The 21,950-nt window shown below is 54.7% G+C and overlaps 1 protein-coding gene across 1 annotated transcript; it reads left to right on the forward strand.

Annotated features, from left to right (window-relative positions):
• Positions 1 to 8,239: 8,239 nt before the first annotated feature.
• On the forward strand, positions 8,240 to 10,597 carry TLX3 (T cell leukemia homeobox 3). Its single transcript, XM_060146558.1, has 3 exons — positions 8,240 to 8,675; positions 9,031 to 9,274; positions 10,204 to 10,597. The coding sequence occupies exons 1-3, from the start codon at positions 8,255 to 8,257 to the stop codon at positions 10,412 to 10,414; spliced, it is 876 nt and encodes a 291-aa protein (XP_060002541.1). The 5' UTR covers positions 8,240 to 8,254; the 3' UTR covers positions 10,415 to 10,597.
• The last annotated feature ends 11,353 nt before the right edge of the window (positions 10,598 to 21,950 follow it).

Raw genomic sequence — 21,950 nt, forward strand, 5'->3', positions numbered from 1 at the left:
TCAAAGGGATTCCTGGCCTCTCCAAGACCTGTATTTGAGAATGGTGAGTTGAAACCAGTTACTGTTTACATCCATTTCCATGTGTTTTTCAGAACTCTGGTGCTGTGTAACAAACGACCCCAACATGTAGTGGCTTAGAGCAACACTGCTCATCTCACAGTTCCTGTGAGTGTTGTGCCGCAGGGTCTCCCAGGCTGCAGCCAGCATGGTGGGCCAGGGCCCTGATCACCACCAGGCTTGCCCAGAAAGGACCTGCTTCCAGCCCCCTCGTGGCTATTGGCAGGAGTCGGCTCCTCGCGGGTTGGTGGGCCGAGCCCCAGCTCCTCGCCAAGTAGCCTTTGCACAGGGCGGCTCACAACTTGGCATCTCGCTTTACCAGAGCAAGAGAGAGAGAAGCACAGCAGTCTGGACGTCTCAGCCTCTCATAACCTAATCGCAGGGGGCCACGCATCATTTTTCCTGTGTTCTCTTCATTGGAAGTAAATCACTGGACCAGCCCACACCCAAGGGGAGGGGTTACACAAAGGCGGGAGGCAGGGGTCTTCGGGAGCCATGTTCAAAGCCACCTGCCACGACTCTTACCTGGCCTTTGCTGGAGAGGTGGAGTTTGGCTACAGGTTTCTCCCCTGAGACCTGGAAAGGAATCCTGATTCTCCTTGGAGAGCTAAGTTCCAGTTCTGTGCCCTTTCTGAGGGAGGAGGAGGGAGTGGGGAAGCTGGGGTGTTTGCAGAGCACATCAGACTGCACACTCACCCCCTGACCCAGTGGGTCCTGGTTTGGAACTGCGCCCCACCCGCTCAGGCCATCCTGGCCAGAGTCGGCCTTGGTGAGGGATTGCGGGGGCTCCAGGGGAAAGCTGGAGTCCCCCGTGGGAGTTCTCTGCAGGGTCATCCTATCCCAAGGGTAAAACAGGCACTCCAGGGCACACCCAATCTTGCGGAGCCTGCACAAAAGACAGCTAGTTGGATCTGTTACAGAGTGGTCCCCAACCTTTTTGGCACCAGGGACTGGTTTCATGGAAGACAGTTTTTCCACCGTTGGCGGTTGCGGGGGTGGGGGGGTGTGGGGGGCGCGGGAGGATGTTTCAGGAGGTAACAGGAGTGATGGGGGGCGGCAGAGGAAGCTTCGCTCGCTCCCCCGCCGCTCACCTCCTGCTGTGCGGCCCGGTTCCTAACAGGCTGTGGCCCGGACCGGTATTGGTCCGTGGCCCGGGGGATGGGGACCCCTGTGTTACATGCTCCAATCAGATCGCAGGTGAATGTGACTTACACTCAGCAACAGGAAAAAATAAATGATCCTGGCAGCTCCTCGGGGTCTACCACCTACCCACAGCATCTGGCCCAGAGTGAGGAGGAGAGGAATGCGCGGGCCGCTGCCGGCGCACCTCGCCCTTCTGATGAGCTTCTAGCAGGCGAACAGGTGTCGTCCACGCTGTGCGGGGCTCGAGGTCAGGCCAACAGCTTCAGCTGATAGTCAAGCAAGAAACAGTTTGAAGGTATTATGACCGCACGACTTTTGCCTTCTCCACTGACTTAAGAACCTGACGCCTGAGAGCTGTATCCTGCTTGTGGTCTAGATGTTTCTGTGTTTTCTGTGCTTTCCAATCAGGCTGCTCTAGAACAGGGGATGGGGGTGCTGCACCGTGTGATGATCGGAGCAGCCAGAAAAGCCCTGTTGGCCCCTGGCCTCCCTTCCGCTAGCCCTGCCAACCTAGAAGTGCCTTTGGGTTATGGTACTGGAAGCCCCTGTCGACATGCGCAACTGACCTGGCACGGGCTGTGAGCTGAGCTCAGTGACTGAGTTAACTACCAACAGAGCTGAGCGTGAGAACAAAGAACAGGGTAGGTTTGGTGAGAGAAACTGGGGAAAGTGGAAGAGCTGGCATACGGGAGCCTTGTCCAAATGGAGGCCAGTCCAGCAGTGTAGGCGAGGCAGCATTTGAGAGAACCCAGCACCTTATGGCGAGGAGGCAAAGAGCGCCTGGAGAGCAGGGCGGGGCAGAGTACAGAGGGAGACAGTGAAAGTCCCAAGATGAGCATTAAACAGCTGGAACCACCATCATTTAATGAGCACCCACGAGGCACTGCAAATCATGATCTCATTTAAATGTAATGCTTACCAATAAGAAAGTCAAGTAAGTATTGATATTATCCTCATTTTAGAGATGAAGAAACTGAGACTAAAAGACTGACCCGAGCCACACAGCTAAAAAGTAGACGAGCCAGGATTCAAAGTCAGGTCAGCCTGACTCCAAAACTCATGTTTCTTTTCCACTAACATCCCTTAAGCTAGGTACTTCACCACTGGGCTTTGGAGACAGTTGGGTGGGGAGGTGCAAATGGACCCACCGGGACCCCCAGATGGGGCTGATCACTCCCCAAGAAAGGCCAGTCCCACAGGGCCCGTTGTGTGCTGTGTCTGTGGCTTCTGCCACGGATTCATCCTCCTCCCTGAACTTTATAAAATCATTCTTGAGACTTTTTAATGTTTTATTGAGGTGTAAGTTTACAATGACAGCAAACCTTTCAAACTACAGCAAGAGTAACCTGCCTCCTTGGCATATTAAAAAATCATGTTAGTGTGGGTTTTTACATCCCATAGCTTGGATTGCTGAGAAGAGTGCTTCCTTGACAAGATTCTTTTTGAGGTTTACAGAAAGCGTAATAAAATATGTAAGTTACATTCCCACAAACAAAAGCTATAACATAAGTTATTTATAAGCGTGAGATACAAACAGTATCACGATAAATAAACCATAAGGGTACCTGCAACATCCATCTTAATGTAATTTGCCCAACAAAAGTGTTGAAACGAAGTCGAATTTAGTAGAGAAATCTGTCAGGAAGAAAGGAAAGTTGTAAAACACAAAATGGGGACAATGGCTGATGGGGTGGGAACAAACAGGGGCATGAGATCGGGTGTGAAGGCACCTCAGAAGGCCACGGCTGTGCCTGCCCTCGGTGCCTGCCCTCGCCCCCTGAGCCCGCGTGCTCCCAGCAAGCCCTGCTACCCACAGGCGCATGTGTCACCAGCCCGCACAAGGGAAGGAATCTCCCCTCCCCTCCCCCTTCCTGTCTTATACCCTCTCTCCTAACCCCCAGCCCTTTGGCAGCTCCCTCAGGCTGCTGCCAGCCTCCCTGCCAGGCTGGGCCATCCTCGAGGCCAGGGCCTGGGTCTGACTCAGCACAAGGATCCTGGAGATCATTCGTTCGCTCATTCATTCACCTACCACAGATAAAGCAGTGAACGAGAGAGTCTCTGCCTTCAGAGAGCTGGTGAGCAGGGGAAATAAGATGGGTTCCAAAGGCAACGAGGCAATGATGAAAATAAACAGGGATAGACAGTGGCTGGGGGAGAGGAGGGCTGCTTTAGAGGATGGGCAGAGAGGCAAGAGGTGGCCTGGGCCCTAAAAGGTGGAAAGGCAGGGCTTCCCTGGTGGCGCAGTGGTTGAGGGTCTGCCTGCCAATGCAGGGGACATGGGTTCGTGCCCCGGTCTGGGAAGATCCCACGTGCCGCGAAGCGGCTGGGCCCGTGAGCCATGGCCGCTGAGCCTGCGTGTCCGGAGCCTGTGCTCCACAACGGGAGAGGCCACAACGGTGAGAGGCCCGCATACCACAAAAACAAACAAACAAAAAAGGTGGAAAGGCACCAGCCGTGGGCGGAGCTGGGGGAGGCGAGTGCTGAACTGAGTACAGGCGAATTACTGGACACACTTCTGACCATTCTGCCCTGGAGGTACTCCTGGAACAGTGGGGGACACAGAAGTGAGCCCACTGTGGCCGCCCTCACGCCGCTCCTGGGATCCTTCCCCTAGACCACCCACTGATTTCCTATGACTTCGAATCATTACTACCTGCTCCCACAGCAAAAATGGGGGTATGAGGTAAAGGGAAAAGCACGGGCTTTGGAGTCAAGACAGTCCTGGGTTCCAATCCCAGCTCCAGCCCTTCCCCACCGCACGCCCTCTAGTCCTCCCCATCGGGGGAGGCAGCGATGAAGAGCTCAGACTGTATTACTCCCACTATCAGATGGGGAAATGGAGACCCAAAGTTGGGACATGGTCCAGAAAATTGGAGTATGTGCTCAGTAAATACTTGAATAAATGAATGGATGAGTGAATAAGTTTGGGCAGGTGTCTTTAGAGCCTTCCATCATGAGAAATAGAAGGGCCCCTAGAGACTCCAAACTAGGGGGTGTGAACTAAGGATGGAGGGTGGGCAGGTAAGCAACCTGGGACATGGCATGTGTGCCAACTTGATGTGTTTGTGCCTTTGTCTATGGAAGTGGTCCATAATATTTTCATCTATCTTGCAAATTCGGTTGCTGACCCAAATATGTTTAAGAGCCCTGATTCAAACCCTACCCCATTTTACAGACAGGGAAATTGATTCCCAGTTTACACAGGAAGTCGGCGGTAGAGTGAGCCCGAACTGGGTCCTCCTGCATGTGGACAACTGGAAATGCCGACATCCTGACTCTCATCCCTAAATCCCCCCTCTGTCTCCTATATGACACCCAGCAAGACCTCCAGCAGTGCTATCCCTTCTCCCATCTTCTCCATCGGGAGGAGGAGAGGATACACTGCATCCCGGAAGTCTTTCTGGCCTCATGAGTCTGGGCCACCAGCTCCCAGTTCTTAGAGATTTTCTCATCTCTGTGTGTGTGTGTGTGTGTGTGTGTGTGTGTGTGTGTGTGTGTGCGTGTGTGTGTATGTGTATCTCCATCTCTGTCATTGTTCAGTTGATAGCAGGTAAGAATGGACAGCAAAAAATTACAATTTCAGGAACACTAAATACATATCAAACAATATTTGGCCAAAACAGTGCTCAGAGGAGAATGTCTGGCCTTAAATGTAGTTAATAAAAAACAAGGAAGAATGACCAAAAGGAACTAAAATTTCACCTCAACAAACAAAGAAGAAATTAACAAATAAAAATAAAACAAGCCATTCCTGAAGGAGATGATATTTTAAAAGAGGATAATGAAATAAAAGTCTTTTCTTTAAGACCAGTAAAATAGACAAACCTTTGGCAAATATGATCAAAAGGCACAACTGAGTAACAGTGAGAATGAAATGCAGAGGATGTCAACACAGATTCAACATGGGAGTTTCAAAATAGGAGAGAATCTTCCCACAGTGTTACAACAATGAATTTGAAAACTTGGATGAAATGGGCAATATTCTGGGCACCGGCTTCTGAATTTGAGCAGGGGTCTCAATCACCTGGGGGGCTTGTTAAACACAGAGTGCTGAACCCAACCCCAGGGTTTCTGATTCAGTAGGTCTGGGCTAGGGTCCAAGAATGCGCATTCCTAACGAATTCCCAGGTGAGGCTGATGCCGCTCGTCAGAACACACATGGAAAACGCTGTCCCAGAAACTGCTACCCGCGCCATTTACTCCTTTTCCTGAGCTGCCTAACAGCTCTGTTCTGTCTGGGTTGGGAAAGAAGGGGGGTTTGTGCCCAGTGGTCCAAAGCGCCTACTGCTGGATGCCTGAGAAGCCCGGGGTCCCAGGCAGCGGGGCACAGTGAGGTGGAGCCCTTCCCTACCCCAGGCGCTGTGCCGAATGCTTACTTGAATGAGCTCATTCAATCCCACGATGTTGGTACTGGTGCTTTACCAGATGGGGAAACTGAGGCACAAAGAGACTTCCCTAGCCCACACCTGATAAACAGAGGTAGGAATCCAACTCTTAAGCACTGGGCCACTCACCATGCCCTGGGAGCAATGTTGGCCACACCACCCACATCTTCTCCCTATCTCTGTGCCTGCCCACCTACATGTGCAGCGTGGGCCTTGCTATTCCGTGTAACAGAGCCAGGAAGCAGCAAAGACAGGCCTGGGATCCAGGGATCTGGAAGCCAGGAAGGAAGTGGAGCTGCTGGTGGAGAGCCTTCACTGGCCTCTGAGTCAGCGTGAGTCTCAGAACTCAGCCTCGGTCCACTCATCAGGTACAAGATGGGGTTGAGAGCAGCCCTTTCCACACAGGGTTGTCGTGAGGAATAAATAAGTGCCCCAGCCCTTGCCTGGCACCTGCTAAGCTCTCAACTCACAGTTGCTCTACTGTTGCCATTAAAGTTATTATTACATAACCGCCAGAGTGTCTCCCAGGCAATTCCACAGACCTTCTCTCATTTACTTCTCACAGCCACCCTGGGGGTAGCTATTACCCTTTCTGTTTTACAAATAAGGAAAATGAGGCTCCAGGAGATGCAAGAGGGACCCCACAACCCCCAGGCCCCCCAGTGGCAGAGCCTGAGTTAGAAGCAGGAGGCCCCCAGCCCAGAGCAACAGCGAGACTCCATCTGAAGGTCCTGGTCTGCAGAGGGCAGTGGAGGAGGGCTTGCCCAGGGCCCAGGAGCCCTGCTCTCCTCACCCTTCTCTGCCCAGACGCCTCATTCTCCCCACCCAACACTGAGGTTCTGCCAGGGCCAGAGACTTGCCCAAGGTCACAGAGGGGGTGTTGACTCAGGCTTCCAGGCCTTAAGATTGTAAGTCCTGAGGCCTCTCCTTGTTGGGGGCAGATTACTAGGAAGAATCTAGTAATCTGCTGCCCCCTGCCCTTCCTGGCCCCCCGAGACTGACCCCACCGTAGACAAATACACCTCTCTCTCCAAGATACTGAGCCTCCGCAAATAAAATAAAACCGCAAACAAACAGGAATCTTAAGAATAACACATCAACTGTCACGCTGGGCGGGTGGGGAGGGCAGCCGCAGCTTCCTGTTTCCTGCTACCTGCCAGGCCCTAACCCCGTGCGCTCTCCACATCTCACTCGCTGCTCGAGACCATCTCGCAATTCACGCATTCCGTTTTACAAACGAGGAAACCAAAGCCTAAAGCTATGAGTCCCTTGCTCAAGGTTACTCGGCTAGGATGTGACCTGGCCCAAATACAAACCTCCTTCTGGCCAATGGAGCATCCCAGCTCTCACCACGTCGGCAAGATGGGGAGCGCAAGGGAGGCCGTGCCAAGCGGTTAGCAGTCAGTTTGCACCTAACGATTTTAGAATTAGCAGGTAGAAAACGATTCTGTAAACCTCCCCTGGGGAGACAGATGAGACTGGGGGGGGGGCAAGGGGGGTTGACCGCCCTGCACGCCGTCCTGTCACCGGTGGCCCTTGGCCCGCCGGCACAGCCTCCGAGGGCGCGGGCAAAGCAAGGAGTGGTCTCAGCGCCCAGGGTTACCCAAAGAAACCCCGCTATTTGCTCTAAATATGACCCTCCCCCGCCCTTGCCCCTCGGTAACCCCAGGTCTCGACACCTGCCGCGCCTCGGGCAGGTCTCCTCGCGGGTCCACAGTCCCGTCCATCCTGCAACGAATTTCGAGGGACCGGATCTCGCTCCCCACCGGGCGACCCCGGGTCCCGTTCAGCCGGGCCTGGCACGCGTGGGCACCTGAGAGTCTCGCCTCGGTCCGCTTGCCGGGTGGGTGCCAGGGAGCGTCTCTAAAGTGGCCGCGGCGCCACGGCCGAAGCCCGGGCGGAGGTGAATTCTCCCCACGCGGGTCGGTGTCCTCGGGAGCGTGGGGCATGCTCCGGTGCTGTCCTCACCCCGCGCGCAGGCAGTGCACAGCTTGCGCCCCACGGTGCGCCCCTTTCGTTGCTCCCGAGGCGGTGTGGTGTCCAGGACGCTGCCGCGGATTCCGCAGGGTCTTTCCGGAGTTGCAACTCCATTGTAATTGAAAGGATTCATATTGTTTGGGTTTTGCTCAGATGAAAAAAAAAAATTTGGAAGAAAACGAAACCCCCCTCAGCAAATGACAATTTCACCAGCAGAGCGCCCTGCCCGCCCCGCTCGGCGGCGGGGAAGCTGCCCCAGCCCGGAGGAGCGGGGAACGTCTCCTAATTGCAGCTTCGTTAGATTTCGGGTTTGGGAGGCTGTGGTTCGGGCGCTAATATCCGCCGCCCATTATCCCGGCTAATAAATTTGACCTATTGTTCGTTTGTTAAAATGATGTCACCTTGGAACAGTCCCTAAGCTCCTATTTCCATGAATTAGGCCTTTATTGAAAGCCAGGAGCCAATGGGAGGAGAGAGGCTTGTTGATCGCAGCCAATGGCTGCGGCGGGAGAGGAATTAGCAGCGGAAACTCCAGGTTCGGTTCAAGAAAGATGACACAGAGCCTGTCGGGCCCGCGCACTCTTGGCAAAGTTTCAGTGCGACGAGAGGCGCCGGGCGCTCCATGGCCGCGCCGTAACGGGGACCCAGCCGCCTCCCCGCCCAGCCCAGCCCAGCCCTTCCGCCCGCCCAGGATGGAGGCGCCAGCCAGCGCGCAGACCCCGCACCCGCACGAGCCCATCAGCTTCGGCATCGACCAGATCCTCAACAGCCCGGACCAGGACAGCGCACCAGCCCCGCGGGGCCCCGACGGCGCCAACTACCTGGGAGGGCCCCCCGGGGGCCGTCCGGGCGCCACATACCCGTCTCTGCCCACCTCCTTTGCCGGCCTCGGCGCGCCCTTCGAGGACGCGGGATCTTACAGTGTCAACCTGAGCCTGGCGCCCGCCGGCGTGATCCGAGTGCCAGCGCACAGGCCGCTGCCCGGGGCCGTGCCGCCGCCTCTGCCTAGCGCGCTGCCTGCCATGCCCTCCGTGCCCACGGTCTCCAGCCTGGGCGGCCTCAATTTCCCCTGGATGGAGAGCAGCCGCCGCTTCGTAAAAGACCGTTTCACAGGTGAGCAGGGTGTCCAAAAAGGCGCCGGGCCTCGGCCCTCCCGGGGCCAGAGGCGCCGCGCCCTACGTGCTTCACTCGGGGAAACGGTTCCGGAGGCCCAAGTGCGGTGGAGGCCTCAGCGCCCAGGGCCCCGGGCAACCATAGAGGGGAGAAAAATCAGAGAGTTTGGGGGAAATAAGCCTGTGCCCGGGGAAAGAGGGGGACATCTCCCAACCGGCTTGGTGCCGCTGGGGACCCTCGGGACCAACGAAATAGCGTAGTACTCTGCGCCCCACCGGGCGGCACCGGGTCCGCATGGTGCCTGAACGGCAGTCGAGCTGGGCCGGGCTTCAGGGGGCCTCGTGTGTCTCCGCAGCGGCGGCGGCGCTCACGCCCTTCACCGTGACCCGGCGCATCGGCCACCCTTACCAGAACAGGACGCCGCCCAAGCGTAAGAAGCCGCGCACGTCCTTTTCTCGGGTGCAGATCTGCGAGCTGGAAAAGCGCTTCCACCGCCAGAAGTATCTGGCTTCGGCCGAGAGGGCGGCGCTCGCTAAGTCCCTCAAAATGACGGACGCGCAGGTCAAGACCTGGTTCCAAAACCGGAGGACCAAGTGGCGGTGAGAGAGGCCTGGCCCGGCCCACCTTGCACCGGCCCTTCGCCCGCCCCGTGCCGGAGCCTCGCGTTCTCCCCACCCTGCGCTACCCACTACTCGCCCTCCTAGGGCTGCACCTCCCCCCTCCTTCCCAGGTTTTATCTCCCAGCTCGCCCTCCCGCGCGCCTGTCCTCATTCGTGTCTGGAATTCTCCTCCATTCCCATCCCTGTGTCGCTTTCTTGAGCCTCTCCAACTCTCTCGATGTTTTATTCGGTCTCCTGCGCTCGCTCGGTTTCCTCTCACCTGCCCCCCCCCCAACACCCCACCCCATCCCGGGCCTCTCGCGCTCCGCTAAACCCTCCCGCTTGCCCCCTGCCCTTCCGATTCCCGACAATCCGCGCGGGGCTCCGGGTTCCCGCTCTAGCTCCGCATCCCGACTCCAGCCCTGTTTTTATCCGATCGCTCTTTCGATCCAACCCGTGAACGGCGAAGCGATCGCGTCCTGCAAGAGGGGTTTGAGACAGAGCCTGGGAGAACCGGATGAGGCTGACCGGACCCGGGGACACCGCGAGGTGCAGAGCCTGCCCGCCCACCCGCGGACCCCAGTGACCCAGCTGCCTGTAGGGCCTAGTCAGTTACACACACGCCCTGCCCTTGTTATCCCGCAAAGAAACAATCTTTGTTGTTGGCGAAGCCACAATACCCGGGTGGGCAAGTGGGCGGCGGGCGGAGTTTCCTCCCGGCGATCTCCCCGCGCACAACAAAAACAAACGATCCCAACCCACTCCGCGGACCCGCGGGTCCCCGGCGCACAAGGCCGGCGGGGAAGCAGACTGACTCTGCGCCTCGAGGCTCCCGGCTGGCCTTGACTCCCGGGCGGGTGGGGGCCCCGCCGGCGGCCCCGCGGTGCCGGGTGCCTGACGGTGCTGTCCCTCTCCCTCCCCCGGTGCAGGCGGCAGACGGCGGAGGAGCGGGAGGCGGAGCGGCAGCAGGCGAGTCGGCTCATGCTGCAGCTGCAACACGACGCCTTCCAAAAGAGCCTCAACGACTCTATCCAGCCCGACCCGCTCTGTCTGCACAACTCTTCGCTGTTTGCTCTGCAGAATCTGCAGCCCTGGGAGGAGGATAGCTCCAAGGTCCCCGCCGTCACCTCTCTGGTGTGAGCCGCCAGCGCGCACCGTCACCAAGTATCGCCGCCCCGACCCGGCGGGGCGCCCCGGCCCCCCAGCCGGTCTGGGGGGGAATCGAGGCCGAGACGGGAAGGGCCAGCCAAGCTCAAGTAGGCCCCGGGGCGCGGCCGCATCCCCGCCGCCTGCGGAGGGGGGCTGGGCCCGGGCTCCGCGCGACTGCACAATCCGAGCCCCCGCCCCGCGCCCAGTCCCGCCCGAGGCCCGGGCCTGACAAAGAAAGCGCCTTACGTTTCTCCGCCCCTCGCCCGCAGCCCCCGGGCCGGGCGCCTGTATTATACTTTGTACTTTTGCCCAAACGTGTAAATAATAAAAGTTTTGGCTTTTTTCTTTAGAAACCGGCCACCTGCTTCCCCCGCGGGGGCCACTGGAGGAGGGGCGGCCGATCAGGCGACTGGGGGAAGCGCCAGGGGCTGGGGCACCCTGCGTTGAGGCTGGGTCCACCCTTCTCCTTTTCCGTTCCTTTTATTTAAGTCGTTTTATTTAATAAAAAAGTTAGCTATTTCACTTAACGCCGCTTTTATTTCGTTTTCGTTCCAATAATGCTCGGCGACTCCCGACCCTGCGCCCCACCCCCTGCGGCGGTAGAGGCCGAGCGGCGGTGTGCGGGCGAGCGTCCACTTCTCCGAGCCTCGTCGGTATTCGCCTCACCTCGAACCCCGGCTCGGGGCCCCGCGGAGGATCCGCGGTGCAGGTCAGTGCGTGCCGGCCGCCCGCAGTCCGGGTGCCCGCGGGATGGGGTGGACGTGGGAAGGGCACTCTAGGCTCAGAGGTCGCAGAGCAGCGCCAGGCAGAGTTGGGGAGTGAAAGGCCCCGCCTGGACGGGTACTTAGGCCGTCCCAAGTCAAACCCACCTAAGGGGTGGGAGGCACGGTGACCTCGAACTTCCTGGGACGCGAAGCCCACGCCCCCTCCCTCCCACAACCCACAAGCCACTGTCCTCTTCTCTCTCTTTCTCTAGAGAGGCCCTGGGCGGGCCCCTCCGACAGGTTTGAGAGGATCTGGGCGCACTGCGCGCACACTGTGCGCGCAGAGCAGGCGCGCTGCCTGGCTCTCCAAACGCTCGGCGTCTGGGGAGCAAGTGTAGCGCACAACCCCGGGACACCCTCGCCTTTCTGGGTTGCGTGGGACCGCCGGTGGAGCGTGATGTCACGTGACTTCACTGTAGCCGTGGTGGCGTCACTAGACAGGAGGGGGCGGGGCGCCCGGAACGCCCAGGACCCCAAGCCCAGGTGTGAAAGCGGCATGGCCCAGTCCACCCGCTTTACCTCGGCTCAAAAGCTAGAAGTTTCGGGATCACGAGATCTGGAGCAGGTGGCCCCTTATAACAACGACAAACACACACTCGCAGCGTCCGTGAACATTTCATCTTGCTCGTTGATTTTTTCTCCTTTTATCATTCTCCCTTTCGGTTTTTAAAAAACTTTTCTTATTTTTTGGCCTCTCCATTTCTTTCTCCACAATATTCTGTTTCCTCCTCTGTTACTCTTGGTCTCTGTTACTATATCTTTTTAACTTTTCTTTACAGTTTTATGTTCCTCTGTATAGTTCGTTCTCTATTGCTTTCAGTTTTTCATCTTTCTTTGTCCTATCCTTTCTCCCATTTCCGACTCTCGCGTTCTGTCTCCTTACTTCCCTCCTCTCTTTTTGTCCTTGTTTTCCCCTTCTTGTCTTCCAAAATCTCTTTGCCTCTACCTCTCTCAGTCCCGGTCTCTGTCTCTCTCCTTCCCTCCTCCAGGCCGGGCTCCCCGGGTCTCCTTAAGGCTAAACCCTTCTGGGTGCGATCCCAGAGGCCCTGTAGCAGCCCCGCCAGCCTCATCGCCCTTTCTCCCTCGGGGCCTCGCGGCACCCTGCAGACTCGGGTATATTGGGCGCCTTCGTTGCGGGCGGGCAGCGGTATTGTCTGCACTGCAGGCCTCTAGGAAGGGGAGGGAGTCTAAGAAAGAGCTGGAGCTGCAGCGTTTCTGCCCTCATCCCCACCTCCAAGCCCTGGGGACTCCCAGACACCTCAGAGAAGAACTAGGGTGACTCAGAGCTTCAGGTCTCTTCCTTGGGTGTTTTCCTGAAATGCTTCTATTTTCTCCGCTTAAAAAAAAAAATCGTAGTAAACGCCGTCATCAGGATGGGAAAGGTTGGCCCTTCGGCTGGGGACTTGAATATCTAAAAACCAGAGCGACCGTCTTTGCCTTTGCTGAACAAGCTGGCCCCCCCTCGGGCACTGGCATCGCTTTCTATTTCTCCTCGCTTTTATTCTATTCCTCCATAACAGGGCTTAGTGGTTTTTGTTTTTTTTCTAAATTATGTTTGTTGTTCTACCAGAGGGACCCTCGATTCTCGGGCCTTTTTGGGGAACGCACACACATCTTTTTCCCTCTCCGGTGCCTGACTTTGCGCAAAAGGTCTCTGAACGAGAGGCCAGCCGGGCTGGGCTTTCAGGCAGGCCCGGGGACAGGGACCCAGTGCCGCTGCGGCCCTAGGGGAGAGGGGGCAGTTTTTCCCCAACCAGTGACTTCGCGGGCGTTTGCTCTCCCTGAGCGCTTTGTCCCAGCGAAGCCTTGCCCAGCCAGAGAACGGCTAGGGGTCTCTTCAAGTTAGGGGGGCTCAGCCCACTTGTGTGGGGCCGGGTGGCGACCGTCACCCAACCACGCGCACCCAGGGCAGTGTGGGCGCCCCCAACAGGTGGGAGGAATTGCTGAGCCAAGCCAGGGCTTTTAGCGCCTAACGCCCTCCTCCCGCTGTGCAAAGCCTGGAGGTCGCCGCCATTTCCACTGCGGCTGCGCCGGATGAGAGCCCGAGGACGCCCAGCTAAGGGACACAGTTCCCAGTCCCCACACCGGGAGGACTGTGAGGCGCAGTCGCGGCGCGGAAATACGCGGACCAGGCACGCGCCCCTGAAGCTGAGTTTAGGACAACGGGAATCTGGAGTAGGCTGGGAGGCCCACATGGGCGCCTCCTTCTGGATCGTCTCCCAACATGAGGCCCCACCTCGGCCGGAGGAAGCGCCTGAGGCTCTGAAGGTAGGCGGGTGAGTGTGGACGTTCAGCCAGGCCAACGTCCCCGGAGGGGATTGAGGACAAGAAGCAGCCGGCCTCTGGGCAAGGGCTGGAGACTTCGCCTCGTCGCCCTTCCCCGCGGCCTTCCGTAGTCTCGTTTGGAGAGTCTCTGAAGTTGCACCCATTTTACAGATGCCGGACAAGGAGGCACGAGGCAGCTTCGCGACCCAGGCGGACTGGTCGCGGGAGCTCTCCCCGAGCGCCGGTTGCTGGGCTCCAACCGCGGGCAGGGTGGGGGCGGGGGTTGGGCCCCAGGCGTCCGCAAAGACCGGCGAGGCTGCGCCGCCCAGGCACGCGGAGTTAGGCCCGAGCTCAGCTCTCTGGGATGCTCCGCAGCCGGTGGAGTCTGGGGTTGGGCGATGCAGTGGGGACCCGGGCGGGTCAGAGCCAGGGAGGGAGGGGGGTGGGAAGGGGAGGGAGGGAGGAGAGAGGAGAGAGAGGGAGAGAGAGAAAGGGAGAGAGGGAGAGAGAGAAAGGGAGAGAGGGAGAGAGAGAAAGGGAGAGAGGGAGAGAGAGAAAGGGAGAGAGGGAGAGAGAGAAACTCTGGGGCTGGCCGCTCGCTTCCCGAAAGAGGGAGTGATTCCCCTTCAGCAGCTCCCTGTACAACACCGACCGCGGACCGCGAGCTTTGCACGCAGTGTGTGGTTGACGATGACCCGCACCCAGTCTCTAAGAGGTTTGGATGCCCCTCCCCGTTTTGCAGTTGAAAAAACTAAGGCTCAAAGAAGTCAGAAATTAGTTCTGGGTCGCGCATCGCCGGCGGACTGGCGCTCCCTCCCAAACACAGCGCTCTAATACTTGGGAAGACTTTTGGGAGGACTTTGCTTATTGGGAGGACTTTGCTTAGCAAAGGGTTAGGGAGGCGGCCTAGGGGACACCTGCAGCCACCCTGACACCAGGCCCAGCGGTCACAGTGCGGCAGAAGGGCCTTCCTGCTCCGTCTTGGGTGGTGGACTCGGGCTCTGAGTTCCAAGGGCTCCAGCGCCTATCGCCTCCCAGGCTTGCGAGCTTCCCCGCGTTTGCCGTCGGTGCAGGAGCAGCGAGACGAGATGAGGTCGCCCCCGCTCATCGGTAAGACCGGAGTCCACACTGCGCCCTTGGGCCGGGCAACCTCCGCCCGCCCGCCCGCCTGCCTCAGCAGTTCCTCGAGCAGTTGGGGCCTTGCGGCCCTCGTCTCGGACTTGAGGCCTAAGGACGCGCAGCCTGGCCCAGGAGGGTCCGGCCACCAACTGCGCCGTTTCAGCGGCCGGCCCTGGGCAGCAGCAGGCGGTGCGCATCTGTTCGCCGCGCAGCTAGGTGCTCCGGTTAGGGACCTCGGGATGTGGCCTCGGACTGCCCGCCGAGACCTCCAGGCCAAGGACCGGGCCTAGGTTGCGAGAGCGCTGAAGGGCACCTCCGCCAAAATCCCAGTCTCAGCCTCAGCGCAAACGCAAGCAGAACAAGGCCGGAGAAGGGCAGGCGTGGTGCAGGGGCCCGCATTCTGGAGAGCGAAGGTTTCTTAACACCGAAGGCGACTTTCCTTTTACGAAATCTTCCGACTCGCGGCGGCGAGGTCCCCCCCACGTTTCCAAGCATCTGCTCGGTTATGAGCGGTTCCTCTCAGCGAAGCCCCGACTCAGTAGCGCACTTTCTTGGTTCAGACACTCGCAAAATCCTCCCGGAATTGCCACAGTGATCCGTGCCGTCCCTCGTGCCACCCAGCCGGTGGTGGCACGGATTTCTCTGCTCAGTTTTGTCGCTCCCTTGCTGTGTGGCCCTGCGAACGTGGCTTTGGTTTCTGCATCTGTAAAATTAGGGCTACATAGTCATTAAGGAGTCTTCCAGGGAAAATGAAAAAAACCCATGGCTTATGGTACAGCTGATCTTCCATTTATTATGAGAATAGAAGCATTTAAAATATACTTATGGATGAGGAATCTAATTAAACACCTAACTGCGTAGGGGTTTAGTCATAGTTGTTGCTATTTTGGACGAAAGGGCAGGAATGGGGCAGGACCCCGTTGAGGTCACTTCTCCTGCAGTCACTGAAGGTGGAGAGTTGGTGGAGAAGTCATCTGGGAAACTGGGCCTGGGTTGATCTGGTTAGAGGTTGCAGTATCCTGGTGTTACCCTGAGATCCGTGGCCATATCTGCCTCTCACTTTAGTTGAAATGACTGGACAAAGTTGTTCTTGTAAGTGTCAGACTGGCTGCCAATTAATGAGTTACTTATTAAACGCTTTAAATATGCTCCCAACTGGTGTGGAGAGGAAGAAGAAAAACCATTATTTGAACAGAATATTTGTTCAGAGGTTTTCACACCCTCCACCATCCCACTGAATCCCCAAAAGAGTCTCGTGTTCCCATTCTAAATAAGGAAACTGGGGAGCAGAAAAGGCAGCTGACCTGCACAGGTTCAACCCGCGCCTTAGCTGAGCTCCGACTCAAACTCCTAGTCTGCCGGCTGGGCTCCCTGTGTGTCCCCACCCAACCACAGATCGCAGACAGCAAAAGCTCCGCCGGCCGCGGGGTCCTTAGAGAAATTTGTGCTGACCCAGACTCCCCCGATCTTAAAGAAACCAAATCTTCAAATGGAGCAGACTCTTAGACTGGCTTTAAGAGCCTCCAGCCCCTGAGCAGCTCCCGTGGTGGCCCGCTCCCTGGAATGTACTGGCTTTGCTATCAAGCCCTATTGATGGATGGATTTATCTGGGACGCACTGAAACTCTCGAAAACTTGCAACCTGGGTCGGCAGCACATCCTTTGCCGCTTCATCCCCCATCCAGGAAAAAGCCACTCCCTCCTGCCGGCGTAGACCAGCCAGCAGAAACTCAGCCAGCAGGAGTGAGAAAGAGCAGTGCTAAAGGAAAAGACCAACCCTCTCAGGAAGGTCTGCCCTCAGGGGTAATAGTGGGCAAGGCCCGCTGAGACCCTGGGGCTAGAGAAGGTGGTGCTGGGCTCAGAGGGGCGCCAGTGAATAGCCAGTATGCTAAACAGTACGCACTCGCATCTGCTGTCTGGGCCGCCACAGCTGGGACACTTTTGTTCTTCGGAAGTAGTGGGACTAAGGAGGAGGGGGTTGCGGAGAGCAGAGAGGAAACTCAACCCCGAGAAATCAGAGTGAGAGGGCCCTGGGAGGGGGTCCTGCTTATTATCAATCACCTGCAGTTTCAAGTTCGTTTGTTGGAGGAGCCCCTATGGGCAGGGATGGGTCTGTGCACCCAGTCCCCAGCTCCCAGTGGATCTGTAGCCCAGAGCCCAGGCTCTGGCAGCAAAGCAGTTACCATGTGTTGAGAGCATCTGCACAATCTTATGTAATCCTCACGAAGGCTATCTCGGAGGTAGGTACTATTGCAATCCCCATTTTACAGATGAGGAGACTGAGGCTCTGAGATGTGACACAGTATCCCCAAGGCCATCTGACTTGAAAGGCCAGGACTTCAACCCAAGTGCACTGACTCTGCCTCATGGGTTTTTATCCATTGAGGCTCCTCAAACCTACTTATTAGTAAAGCCAGTGTCCTTCTGTGACTGCCAGAGGGAATTCTGAATGGTTTGGAGATTATCATCCCCAAACAACTTCAGACACAAACCAGAACATCTTGGGTTGTATCTACAACATTATTGTTGTTGCTGCTGCTACCATTACTGTCCCCTGTTATTTCTCTTCTGAGACCCCTGAAGGTGGTTGGAAGGTGCTTGGCCTTGCACTCTGTCTAAGGGATTCAGGGGTCTTCTCCTGCCCTCTCCCCCAGCCCAAGCCCAGCTTCTGCTGGGCCCCATGATGCTCTGCTCTTATTGCAGAGCACCCAAGCTAACGAACAGGCTCTAGTGAGCCCCTGTGGGTACTGATGAGCCATGGTGGAGCCCTCAACCTCCAGACCCTTAGGATTTTCAGCTCAGGGCAGGAAGATAGTACTTAAACGCTGCTTGCCTCGAGGCCAGAATGCCCGCAACATGAATGGAGTGTAAAGAGGCCTGGGTTAAAATCCAGCTTCACCACTCACCAGCTGTGTAGCCTTGGAAAAGTCACTTTGCCTCTCTGAGGCTTTGTGTCCTCATCTGTACTCTGTAAGGACAGATCTTCCTCACAGGGTTGTCAGGAGGATTAAATGACATAATCCTTTGTGCACTTCACCAGGAGCCTGACACACGATAAGCACTATGATACATTTACTGCTCTTATTAGTGGTAGATTAATTTTCACAAGATAAATTGTTCTGGTTCTCCTCATAGAGAGAAGGAAGCAAACCCAGAGAAGATGAGTAACTTGCTCACAGTCAGACAGTAAGTGGTAGAGCAGAAATTCAAACCCAGTTATGTCAGAGTTTAGAGTCCCGATTTACCTCAGTCTGCACTGTCTCCGCCGTAGAGAATCTTCTAGAAATGGCTGTTGACTAGGCGTGGAAAATCTAGATTATTCTAAGTCAGTGGAACCAGGTGCTCTGTTGCCTTCTGGGGCTTCCATTTACTTTGGTTGCTGATGTGTGGCACACTGCAACTGCTAAGAACCTGTTTATTAAATAAAAATAATACTAAGTAGCATTTCTAGAACATCTGCTGTGGGCTAGACAGTGACAGTGGACCAGATATTTTACCCAAGTGATCGCATTTAACCCTTAAAACAATCCTAGGAAGTAGATCTCATTTTGAAGATGAGAAATTTGAGGTTTGGGGACTTTAAATAACATAGCAACACAGGGTATGAATTGGAATCTAGATGTTCTGACTCCAGAGAGGGGAAAACCTAATATGAGCTGAGCACTGTACTTGGGACATTATGTATATTTTCTCGCTCAGTCCTCTTAATCTTATAAAACAGTTTTTTTTAATTTTAAAAAAATTTATTTATTTAATTTATTTATTTTGGGCTGCGCTGGGTCTTCGTTGCTGCGCGCGGGCTTTCTCTAGTTGCAGTGAGCGGGGGCTACTCTTCGTTGAGGTGCGTAGGGAGTGGCTTCTCTTATTGCAGAGCACGGGCTCTAGGTGCGCGGGCTTCAGTAGTTGTGGCACGCGGGTTCAGTAGTTATGGCTTGTGGGCTCTAAAGCGTGGGCTCTAGAACGCAGTCTCTGTACTTGTGGCACCCGGGCTTAATTGCTCCGTGGCATGTGGGATCTTCCCGGACCAGGGCTCGAACCCGTGTCCCCTGCATTGGCAGGCGGATTCTTAACCGCTGTGCCACAGGGAAGCCCATAAAACAGTTTTGAAAGAAAACACTAAGCCTCGGCAACTTTAAAGTGTAATTTGCCCAAGTTTCCATAGATGTATGAAGACAACAGTTCTCCATCTACCAGCCCAGGGTGCTCCGATCTGCTTCCAAAGCTGAGCTCTTCAACCAAGGTTGGGGTAGCTCTGCAGAGACGGGGCAGACATGGTTATGGGAGGTGAGTTCGCACACAAAATGTGACTTCTCCCATGAGGAGGCCAGACCTACTTGATATCTCCTGGTCTCTCTGAGGGAGGGGAACATCAGTGATATTTAGTGAGAGGACAATGATGTGTCTGCAGGTAAGATGAACACAAAGAGATAAACCAGCGTTGAGATGGTCAGAAGGCGTGCAAGCCTGCTCTCTGCCTGCAAGCACGCAGGAAAGAGCCTGGCCTCCTTCCCTCAGAGAGAGCCCAGGAAATAACTCCTCTCCTTGCCTCCCTCCCGGCTGCACTACTGAAGTCCGTCCCCACCTACCTCCAGAAGGAGCTGCTTTTGCTGAAGACCGCATGCCTGTTATACATTCATGTTCCAAAGGAGGAGAGGGTGGACATCTGTGTTACTCAATTGCATCTAAAACTTGAAGATGAAGTAAGGTGGATTGTTTTGTTTGTCCTCAAATCCATCAGATGAAAAGCAGACCTTGAACCTGGAGTTACTGAATCCTGAAGGGCAGGGTGTGGGGTGACGTCTTGGATTTGTTCCCCCACAGAAGCCAGGTTTGGCCAGCCTGGCCATGCGCTGCAGCAGACGAGCTTCTGCTGGGCCCCATGATGCTTAGCGCGCTGAGCGCTTAGTAGGTGGTTCAGTGAGTCCTGGTGACTGTCCGACCGACAGCTTGGTCTGCTCGGCTTGAGCTCTGCAGCTGCCCGCCACGCTACCCTGTCGGGCTGTGCTTGGTAAGTAGAGGTCAGGGTCTGAGGCTTCTCTGCAGGCGGGTTGCTTGGGCTCCCTGAAGAGAAGACTGAACCTGCACACTCTGTATAGTTTAAAAATGATTTGTCAATGGCGACAATTTACAAAAATGTATTTCTGTTGCGGCATCTTCCAATCGCTGGGATTTATGGCTTCATCTCTCGGATTTGAAAGCACACCCGCACGCTCTGGCAAATGAGAAAATGTATGAACAATTTGTTGGCTTTTTTTTTTTTTTATCAAGTTTCCCCAAATATGTAAACTCTGAGAGCACCTTATTCTTTTTAAATGATCATTCATTTGTCTCCAGACTCTATCTTTTGGCACAATTTATTATTCTCTATTTCAAAAAACTTAAATGCATTTCGCATATTAGCACGTAACTCTTGTTCCTGTCTCCTCAGTTGTGGAAAGGGCTGGATTGCTTTTATAAAGAAAAAAATGGCTAATAAAATTGGCCTCAGCACCATTGCTCTGCAATTCTTATGAACAGTAAAGTGGTACTTACCGTCATTGATGTTAAAAGCTATTTCTAAATTATGTGCCATTTATTATCTCTAGTGTCCAAAGTAAGTTTAAATGATGCTTATAATTCATGTTTTACCAAATTTCCTTTTCCCCCCGAGGATACCTCTGATTAACTTATGCACATTAAAGCGCTTTTTAAATTCTTCTTTTATTGCCATTATGCTCTGAAAATCTCAGCGATTCTCAAAAATGGGTAATAAACTTGAGATAAAATGCTGCAGTTTTAGATCAATGCTGACATATCACTGTGGTGATTTCTACAGAGCTAAAGTGATAATGCTTCATATTTACGGAATATATACTAGGTTATTACTACAGTATTACCATTTTGTTCTAAGATGAAATGAGTAATTTACCAATTTATTAAACAGTTACATTTAAGTATTGCTTAGGACATTACCACCCCAATCTGTTTACTTAGCTTGAAGAGTTACCATTAAGATACCCTGTTTATTTAGGTAAAATTTGTAATCATCATGCCTTCCATTAACCAACTTATTTTTCTGCAAGGCTAATTGTCTGGAAATGAGTTTCTTCTTATTTACTGTGCTACATTCTGCTTAGCTGGCTGAAAACATCACCCCAGCAAGAAGTGCTAGGGAAATTAATAATACATACAGAGAACAGTTTTAATTAGTATAATACCAAATATTAATAAAAGATTTATGACACCGTTGAAAAATTCTAACGGAAGAGATCTTAACAGCTTGGGGCTCAATTTATCAGGAGAGGGCGACCGTGGTGCGACCTTTTGTGGGAGGCCAGTTTGGGTGATTCTCAAGAGCTTCTGGGGCTCCTGGGAGCACGGGCTGGAGGTGAGAGGCTCTGCCTCTAGAAGGGGTTTGCTGGGTGCTGAATAGAGAGTTCACACCAAGGAAGGAAAATTGGGGACATAGATGTAGACTGCCAATTCTAACTCAAAAGATACCAAGGTTTCTGCAAGGTAGGAGAGGAACACAGGCCAGTCTGAGGCCCCCCTGAGACATTTCCAGAGGCACCACTGGTCTTCAGTCCCAGATGAGAACTGGACTTTGAGAGTCTGGACTGCTGTTAACTCAGAAGCCATGGGGACAATGGATCGACATGGAACTGGGGAAAGAATGCATATTCACTGAGTATTTATTATGCGCCATTTGCTTACACACATCTATTTTAATCTGCACAGCGGAGAGCTAGCACTATCCTCATTCTGCAGGTCAGGAAGTGAAGCCCTTGGAAGGGTAAGGCCCTTGCCTGAGCTTATGCAGCTAGTGAGTGGAGCAGAATTTGAACCCAAGTCTGTGGAAACCTCAGAGCATTGTCTCCTGCAAGGCAGTACCGATGTGAAGAGAAAACAAGCAAGCCCATTATTGACCTGACCCTTGTCCATGATGTCAGGCCAAGTAGGCACTCAGACAAGCATTTTGATGCTTCCATTCTCCTCTGGATGGGTTGGTGCATTCCCATCCTTCCACTGTCCTGCTTGTCCCAAAGGCGTAACGTTCTTTCTTTATGTGTCCATCTTCCTTCTGTGACATGAACTCACAAGGGCAGGGTCATTTCTTACCTTCTTTAGATCCTTGGTGCCTGGCACAGAGTAGGCCCTTTTTAAAAGATTTAAAAGATCAAGGAACAAGGAAGTGAAAAGGAAAGACAAATACAGCTTCTGTTTGCAGTGTTCCGGAGAAAAACTGACCCTACATAGATACATTTTGTTTGTAGGAAGTCATCCCCCTCCCCGCCACCAAGCCCACACAACCCTGGCTGAAGTATAAGGTTATTATTATTGCCATCTTTTCTAGCCCCCAAGGGCCAGGTCTTAGGAGCAGCAGGAATCCTTTGTACCGTG

Source organism: Lagenorhynchus albirostris, chromosome 3 (genome assembly GCF_949774975.1).
Source record: "Lagenorhynchus albirostris chromosome 3, mLagAlb1.1, whole genome shotgun sequence".
Lineage (NCBI taxonomy): Eukaryota > Metazoa > Chordata > Mammalia > Artiodactyla > Delphinidae > Lagenorhynchus > Lagenorhynchus albirostris.

Coding starts and splice junctions, on each gene's coding strand:
- TLX3 (XM_060146558.1), top strand. CDS start 8,255: ATGGAGGCGCCAGCCAGCGCGCAGACCCCGCACCCGCACGAGCCCATC. Junction 8,676..9,030: donor CGTAAAAGACCGTTTCACAG/GTGAGCAGGGTG, acceptor GTGTCTCCGCAG/CGGCGGCGGCGCTCACGCCC. Junction 9,275..10,203: donor AACCGGAGGACCAAGTGGCG/GTGAGAGAGGCC, acceptor CCCCCGGTGCAG/GCGGCAGACGGCGGAGGAGC.